Source organism: Anneissia japonica, unplaced genomic scaffold (genome assembly GCF_011630105.1).
Source record: "Anneissia japonica isolate Jap-2015-1 unplaced genomic scaffold, ASM1163010v1 scaffold287952_len401801_cov160, whole genome shotgun sequence".
NCBI classification, from domain to species: Eukaryota; Metazoa; Echinodermata; class Crinoidea; order Comatulida; family Comatulidae; genus Anneissia; species Anneissia japonica.
Window position 1 is genome coordinate 20,593 of NW_022744320.1, and position 9,539 is coordinate 30,131.

At 36.1% G+C, this 9,539-nt stretch overlaps 1 protein-coding gene across 1 annotated transcript in view; it reads right to left on the reverse strand.

The window, feature by feature from the left end:
- Nucleotides 1-509: 509 nt before the first annotated feature.
- LOC117119622 (retinoschisin-like) overlaps nt 510-9,539 on the reverse strand; it is a 13,139-nt gene continuing 4,109 nt past the window's right edge. The window contains exons 3-4 of the mRNA XM_033264457.1: nt 2,543-2,687; nt 510-1,694 (exon numbers count right to left, since the gene is read on the reverse strand). Coding sequence (XP_033120348.1) covers nt 1,474-1,694; nt 2,543-2,687 — 366 coding nt within the window. The 3' untranslated portion in view covers nt 510-1,473. The remainder of the gene's footprint in view (nt 1,695-2,542; nt 2,688-9,539) is intronic.

The following is a 9,539-nucleotide window of genomic DNA, read 5'->3' on the forward strand; positions in this document are numbered from 1 at the left end:
GTATGTGTGTGTGTATGGGTGCTCAGGCACTAAAGTAGTATTGGTAATTGACGATGCCGACTGATACGTAATAATTGATTTTTGTGTGTGTGTGTAATATTGCAGTTGTTATGATGATAATGACATTATTGAAATAATGATGATGGTAATGAAATAAAACAGTATCGAAATGATAAAAAACAGTATAATTTTCATACATCATTTAACATTACTAGTACTAATAATAATAATGATATACTTATATAGTGCGTTATGCCCCATTATACACTTTACAAATAGCATTACTCTGTCGTTGGAGTAAACGCCTATGGAACACAAACTCAGCTCCATTAGGTGTTCAATCTGTGAACACTCTGTGCTCCACTGTGTGTTCATTCCGTGGACACTGTGTTGTCGGTGAGGTTTGCACTGAGTGCATTGTGTGAAGAAGGCGTGTCCACGTGTGTTTCGAAACATAAATGTAGAATATAATATAACGTAACAGTAAAGAAACTCAAATACGTAAGATGTTGACTTTAGAAACAATAAAATTTATTAGGCGAATATTTCGGCTACTCCTGTAATCTTTGTCAACGCTTAATTGACATAAAAGAAGAGACTTTTTACGACTCTGAGGGATTTTGTAAAATATGTACTATTCCATCCGTAAATAACACAGTTCATAATCCCTTAGAGGTTTGCTGTAAGAATAATAATACTAATTATAATAATAATAATAATCATAATAATAATAATAATAATAATAATAATCGTAATAATAATAGTAATAATGAAATTTAAAATTCACCCAAAAATAATTTAAAAAGTTAAATTTATAAATTAAATTGTGGTCCAGTAGAAGACAACCTAAATCTGGTTCGCCTAGCTCAGGCCAAGCCCGATCGTATATAAACTCACATATCAAGCAAAATTGTTGCAACATTGGCATTTAAGTATTTTTTGTTTACAAATTATGCATTAGCTTTTATTCTACATTGTCGTTATAAATCTTCCTTTCGATCTTGTACAACAATAAAACTTACCAACTCGCTAATAATACCTGGGCTAGAAGTAAGCCCGCATTTCACAAACATACGTGTTTTCCCAAAAAAAACCACGTGTTTGCGTACGGTAAAAGGGAATTGTCCTATGCAAAATAATCACGTTTAAACTTTTTTTTCTGTATTCAAAAGTACTTTTACCAAAATATACGAAATCTAAAAAATCAAAAATTAGTTCAATTACCACTGTTAAAATGTTGAATAATATTCATATTGCTAAGATTAAAATTACATTATGGGTTCCATTAAACAAAGTGAACACATTTGCAATAAAATTACAGCATACACAGTTTTCATTAGCCCTATTTCAAGAGTGATCAAACTTAGCAACTGACCAATCAGGACAAGGCAAGAATCTTGCGCATGTCCAATAAGTACACGTACGTTTATACTTTCGAGACCTTAGCAAAAAAAAATTTCAAAGTGAAAGGATTTAGTGGAAAGGAATATATGAGCCAAACAGAAAAGCAACGACATTGTCTTCGTTACTGCAGGTGTAAAGGTGGCATCCTCCATCGCATTTGAAATACTTGCATTCTGGTGCCCTCATACACTTCACAGCACATCGAATGCAGCTTCCTGTCGAGTTTTGAGTCGTTATTGAACGATGAAAATTTAAAGACTTGTAATAAGTTGAGTGTTCAGCCATTTTGTCTACACAAAAATATACAGAGGTAAATAAAGTTTTCATTTTAAGTTTACTATTTTTTTTAAATATTAACTTTTTTACGACTGGTTACTAAAACAAGCATTGTTTTGGACAAAAGAAAATTTAACTATATTAATAAAAGACGTCTAATCAGATTCATGGTAAGTTATTGTACGTTTAAATAAAGTTAGTAATACAATAATGCTTATGCTGCCACCAACGCCGCAATAACAACAGTTGTTATTATTATCATTACCGTTATCATTATTATCATATTCTTCATTATCATCGACATTATCATCACCAATCGATTTTGTTTGTATGCCAAATTGTTCTTATGATGCAACATCCTATTTTTCTTTTTAAGATTCCAGTACCTTCAAGCCTGTTTTTTGGGGGTTTTTTTATTTTGTTTTTGTTTTGTTTTGTTTTGGTTTTTTTTTTCACTTTCTTTAAAAACACCATTTTAACACAAAGACACACCCCAGGCATGCGTAATTGATCCTAGAACCTTGTGATTTGAAGGCAAGTAAATTAACCATAAAGCGTTTCAATGGCACTCCAATATGAGTTTTATAAAACTACTGAGTGTATATAATAGGATGGCACTTCAGGTCTATTCGAATTTTTTGAAACATCTATAAAGTATTCTTTTTGAAGTAATTAGGCCTATTTTTAAAGAAAAAAAATCAATTAACGAAAATTTCGTAAACAAATATTTTCAAATTCTATTTCACTTAGTGCTGTAATTCGTAGTGTGTTGAGATATTGTTGAAAACTAAAGCTTTCCTATTAAATTTACTCTGCTGTACATTGTGACATATACTAAATTATCAATTTAATCTAAATTTACCTGCTGAGCAGCATCCAAGAACCTCAAATCGTAAACTTATACGAATATACCAGTCAGTTGGATGAATACGGACGAACTGGGCGTAGACATGGTCAGAAAGTATGTTTGTCACCATAGTGTCATGATCCGAATTTCCAACAAACTTCTATAAATATCACACAATATAATGGTGAACATTGCTTTCTGCAACGCTTCAATCGGTCATGCCGGTGGTTCAGATAGTTCCGTGAACCATGGCCCCAGGTGTTTAGGTGCTCCGCCCCATCATCATCATCATCATAATTATCATCATCATCATCATCATTATCATCATCATCATCATCATCATCATATCATCATCATCATCGTCATCTTCGTCATCATCTTCGTCATCGTCGCCATCGTTAATGTATTCTCACACTAAAATTTTATTTAATATGGTAACAAATAATCATCGTGATAGATGGAAATTCAAAGACAGAAATAATCGTTATCTGAGTTCCATAAACTCAAGAGTGTGCTGACGACCCAAGCCTTTATTAACACTGACTTAGGCATACGTTATCTGATCTTCATGCCAGTCTGGTCAAAGCCATTATGACCAACATAAAATAACTAACCGATAGTTTTTCAGAGAAACTGTCCTTTTCTGAAATGTAATGGCTTTTTAGCACTTACTTTTGTAGCCTAACCCACCTAGCCCAGGGGCGGATCTTGGTTTACATTTAGGGTTAGGGAGTCACAGCTTTTCACAAAAACTCAAAAAAAAAAGGGGTGTGATTTTTTTTTTTCAATATTATTAGAGTAAATAGGTCTAATTATGTGTGTACCGGTATACACAGAAACAAACATTCTTTTTTTTCATGAATCGATGAACTCCACTGGAAGGAGGGTTGAGGTTCTTCCTTGGGAATATTTTTGAGATGTGTATAAGAGACAGGAGCCGAATAATTGTTAAATAGGAACGTATCCAAACTATCTTCACCATGGGTCCAGATCATGAAGATATCATCAATGTAACGAAACCAAACATCTGGTTTTTGGTCCGCCCCATCATCATCATCATCATAATTATCATCATCATCATCATCATTATCATCATCATCATCATCATCATCATATCATCATCATCATCGTCATCTTCGTCATCATCTTCGTCATCGTCGCCATCGTTAATGTATTCTCACACTAAAATTTTATTTAATATGGTAACAAATAATCATCGTGATAGATGGAAATTCAAAGACAGAAAGAATCGTTATCTGAGTTCCATAAACTCAAGAGTGTGCTGACGACCCCGACAGGGGGCCGGTGACTTTAGAGCATACTAATATTAAAAAAATACATATACATTTTTTCTCCCCGACGAATTGGGATTTTTCTCCCCGACGGTGGCCAGCTCTCCCCGACGGTGGAGGGGGAAGGGGCTGACTGGCGCCACCACTGGCTGAGCGTATACAGTAAATGCGGCTGGGCGGATGTAGGGGAGAGGGCAGCAGACGGTGCGATCGCATCCCTTAAACTTGTATTAGGAAAAATATTTGTTGTATTCTTGATATGAATTACCGGTAAGATTTTTTAAGCTGAGGTTTGAGAATTTCCGGGCACCGGGTTCATATTCTCAAAATGTTTGAAACTCACCCAACTATAATCGGGCTGAGATTAGATGGGCATTCAACAAAGGCCCAGTGAGCACAATGGTATTTGATGAGTACATTTATACGCAAGATTAGAGCCTTCATTCAGTCTGTTACCGGTTTATCAACAGCCGGTCTGTTTTATTTTATAGTGACCACATATTTCAAAGTAAATATAAAAGAATGTGATTTATATATTTTATGCAACTTGTTTATTAGTTTGTACAGTAGCGGCACTTTCGCAGCATCCAGCGAAGTTTCTTAGCTTAATTTTTTTTTTTTAAAGAAAAAACTTTAATTGAACAATAGGCCTAGTTAGTATTGTATTTGCAGGCTGACGGTAGGTCTATCACTTCAATGTATCAAAGCAACCACCTGTTTTAATTTTGCATTGATTCAAATACACGCTCCATATGCTCTGGGGTGGAGCAAGTCTTTCTGGATAAGGCAGGGGGATGCAGAGGGGGTGCAGATGGTGCGAACGCACCCAATATTAATATTGTATAATAAAAAATAATTGTACATTATTGTGATGTTCATATATTATTTTTATCAATAAAAATATAGTACCTTTAAAATTTTGAAAGTATGAGAGTGCGATTTCCGGGCACCTTGAGGTCCATATTCTAAAAATGTTCTCCCACCATGGTTGGGGCTGAGGTGGTGTGGATTCTCACGCACCCCCTACCGCCAAATCCTGCATCCGCCCCTGTATATAAGGACTATAAACTGTAGGCCCAGAGTACACAGTTAGCTTAGTGTGCACTATAAAGAACGTAGTACATCTTTCGAGACGAATATGGTTTACCCCGTACCCCGGGTGTATTGCTCTATCTTACAGCCCCTGCCCTTATCCTGAACGAAAGTACACCGACAGGTAGTCTGTAATAGAATGGAAGAAGCATAGGAAGGCCCATACAACGGTTGAATCGCGAAACGGAGCTGAACTGATCGTTCAGGCTGTCGTAGACTTAAAAAATGGAGCATTTTAATTGAACAACTATTAAACAGTAGCTTGTATTTTCAGATTGACAGTAAACGTAATTAAACTCCAGAATCAACTATCAATCACTTGTTTTACTTTTGCATTGATTCAAATACAAGGTCCATACAAAAATATGAATCCCAGGGCCGTAAATGTGAATTGTGCGTTGTGTGTTGTTCTACCAAAATCGAGCACACAGGTCCTTCGCGATAAAATGAGGGTGACACAGACTTGCAAATAGTGCATGCGCAAAATATGTTCTATAAGGATGATTAGGCCAAAAAAAAATGTTGTATTGCCCTCCGCAACCGACCGAAATTTTCCAAAAAATCGGGTCGGCATTTTTTTTTTAATAGGCCTATTTTGCATGTTCAAGTACAGATTCGGCAAATACCACTGCCAAAATTAACATTAATAACATAAAGTCTAAAAGAGACATGTATCAAAATCGGGCCATATAGATGCACGCGTAAAATCGGTAAAATAGAAGGCATAATTTGGAGAACCGAGCGCGACGACGATAATATGCACACATCATCGGATCTCTCGCGCTGAGCTGTCAAGCCCAATGGTGGCGCCAGCGGGGAGGGGCAGGGGGTTAGTCCCCCATCGGCCAAAGCTCGTCGGGCAGTCGGACCAAAAAAAAAATAAATAAAATAAACTAGGCCAAGTAGTTTTCCTATCCCAGCCATTTCCGGCTATCTAGAAGTCCCAATTAAAAAAAAAATCTCGTTTTGGAAGGAGGGGACACCCACTCCCATACCCATCCCTGGCTCTAGCCTTCGGCCCTCAGATAACGCTGCACGCTATATTTACACCCATAAATACTTAGCCCCCCCCCCCCCAGTCAGACATCTTCCTCCACGCCCATAAATTATACCCTAGAGCCGCCACTGGTCAAGCCACGACCAGATCTAATCTACTACTGTATAGCTAATGGTTGCTTGAAGTATATTGGACAATAAATAAAAACAGATCTCATGAGGTCTAGCCATCGCTTTAAAGCCGCTACATAGCTAGACTTGGGCTCCGAATATTTTTCTTTTTTATTCGTCGATTGTATTACAGGGCGCTTGTTGGGACATATTTCATAATAGTATGGTTGCTCGACCTGCCAGTGCGTGATCGTGTGGATCGGATACACTTATTGTTTTACGTTTCGAAGCCAAATAAAACTTTCTTTAAACTGATTTATTTTTTTTAAATTTATTTCAATATTATACACTTGGTTAGTATAATCCATCATTACTTTGAATATTTTTGTTGTTTGGCAAGCTTGCTATCGTTCTATTGTGATGCCTAAGAGCAACGAGCCAGACCTGGTCTTCATAATAGAGACTGCAGTTTGAGGCCTATCCTATTTCAGGTATTACTAAAAAGAAAAAAAAAATCCGACCGATAATCTCGATTTTTTTCCATTTAAGGCAACACATTTTTTTTTTTTTTTTTTTGGTCTTATTAATAATTTATGAAATTTTACCAAACTTTCCTACGTTAAGAAAATTCGCAGCCGAGTTGAGTTTTATGCAAATGTTTAGTACGAAAGAAAAAATTGTAGCCGGGAAAAACGCCGGGTGTTCCCAGACAGACGTACGCATGCGCCGTCGTATGGACGTAATCGTAGCCTATGAAGAGTTGTAAACATAGCCACTGCGTAAAAATAAACCAAGCATATGTTGTTTACACGTACAGCGATCGACGAGTCTACCAAAAATCTCATTTTACGCCCCGTACGCGCCAGTGCTGGTCAAAGGTACAGTGGCTAGGATACATTTATGGGGGGGGGGGGGGTTGCTGTCCAACAGGGGGACTTGAGCTCGTAGGCCCGAGCTGTGGGAATAGTTTGAGTGGGTGTCCCCCGTCCCAAATTTTTTTTATTCCGACTGCCCGACGAGCTCTGCCCGATGGGGGGAGGGGGACTTGACCTGTCCGGTAGGGGATTAAGCCCGTGCTGCCCCCGCCCCGCTGGCGCCGCCACTGAAAGGCCTATAAGTTAGGCTTATACTGCTTAGACCACTATGTTTTTAAATAATAATTCGACTCTTGATGCATGTGTACAGATTCCGATTTATACAGCAAAAAATGGCAAGCTCATGCCTATTATGTATTTTGTACTATGTCGACACGGCCTCAGTGAAGTTTAATGTTTCGTACGGAAAAGAAAAAATCGCTGCTGGGGCATCCACTCCGATCAGATAAATCGTATACCAGACATTCTATAATCTCAATAATTAAAGTTAAAATGACCGGTATAGAAGAAACTTGTATTATTTTAATTGATTTTTTTTTAAACTCACAGTAATAGGAATTCCTTTGAAGAGAAGAAACTACACCCATGCCGGTATAAAAAAGAACATACATTTGTATTTTGGCTGTAAAACGCAATCTTTGATTATGTATAGTACGAACTTTTTCTATAGCAAGCCCTAGCATCAGTGGTGTAGGGCTCATGCAAAGGAAGTGGAGTGCTGATAGGATCGGGAAGGCGAAAATCGATGATTAGGTGATGGGGAGTTCAACTCGCAAAATAAGGTGATTTGAGGGAATTTTTTTTTTTTAACTACTTCAGCAAGATTGGGGGAAACTGAGGGAGGGAGTATGGGGGGGGGGTTGAGAGGTGTGTGCTCCCCTCGTACACCCTAGATACGCCAAAGCCTAGCATACCCTGCAATTTACCCTACGGTCCGCCACTATGCACAGTATCGAAAAACATTTTCTTACAATTTCTCTATAACAATGGATTATAAAGTCTTAAGACTAATATAAAACTATACACGAATATGCTTGTATCTTACATGTCTCTGATTTTAATAAAAAGGTCTGAACTTTTATCTAATTTGTTTATACCATAGTTTGCATCTTCGAAATTTTCAAACAAAGAAACAATATTTGGTGGTTTACAAACGACACAAAGAAACTTATTTAGTCCACTTTCACTAATATAGGAGGGTAAAATGAATAAAAATAATAATTATACAATAATAATTGGAGTGGAATTAAGCCAGAAGATGATGACAAATTAAAAAAACAATAGACCTGAAAGAACAGTATAAAAAAATTTGAACAAATTGAAAATAAATTCTTAAAATAATATTGATGCATAGAATATTTATTATTTTACAGCATGGTTTGTTTTTTGCAATATAAAAAAATTGAGGAAGTTTATTTAGTTGATCCCTGAATAATAAGATGTTTACTATAGGGGAGGAACACAACAATAAATTGTTATACACAGCGTACGCAACAGTTTCAAGTTCATTCAGTGCAGAGACATCATTTGTACAGCATGTATGCTACGTTAGTACAAAACTTTACAGTTTTATTTATAAAAGGAAGCTTTGGATTTATTTTTACATTGTAGGATTCATGGATGTGTTTGACATAGAATTTGAAAAAAATATAGGCCTAAGTATGATTAATATTGTTTTTACAATTAAAGGATAATGCTTGTACTGTACTTTTGATGATTAACCTAGCTAGACCTAGGCCTACACAGTATAAACCTAACCCCACAAAAGCCTAGGCCCTAAGCCTAGGCTATAGTATAATATTTATTACCTGTAGTAAGGGCAGGCCTAGGCCTATGCCCAAGTATTTAATATTAGTACAGTGTTTATTTTCAATTCACTCAAGCATGTCCGGTGGTGACGTACGTATTTGCATCGTCGTCGCAAAACTAAAACAAGAGCTTATCATCTGTATGGCCAACATTGTAATACGTCATAGATAATTAGCATATCGTCCTAGATTACTCGTCGTCGCATATCTAAAACTCCTTAATAGGGGTACGTACGCCTTAATAACCCATAAGGCGTACGTACGATTTAATAAGGCGTACGTACGGGTTAGGAAAATAAAATAAAAATTCATCATGTCCCTTAAACAGCTTCGTATACTGCAGCAATATGGGTCTCTTAAACAAATTCATTTTTATAATATTTTCGTATTTATTTAATACGGTAACTATTGCGTATTATTAAATGTAGCAAAATAAATTCATAAATATCTTTTTGGTAATTTTTGGGTCACAAAATTAATATAATGTGTCATTATATACATCATTTAGTAGATAATTTAATAGCTTTTGTATGATACCAGATCATTTAAAATTAGTTTGTTCCTCCTTTTGGGTACAGCATTAATGTAATGTGTTTTTAGACACATAATTTGATAAATAGGTTTAAAACTGCTTTCTTTATGATACCATATATTTAAATTCAATTGGTTGTATCGTAAGGTACAAGCTTTAAAATACCATTTTGGGGTAAAAAGTAAATGTTTTGGCTTGCGGTAAATAACCTATGACACACTGTAACTCCGAAATATAAAAAAAATAAATAATGTATGAAATCTTTATTCGTGTTTTATTTTGTATATGGCCAAATAATAATAATAA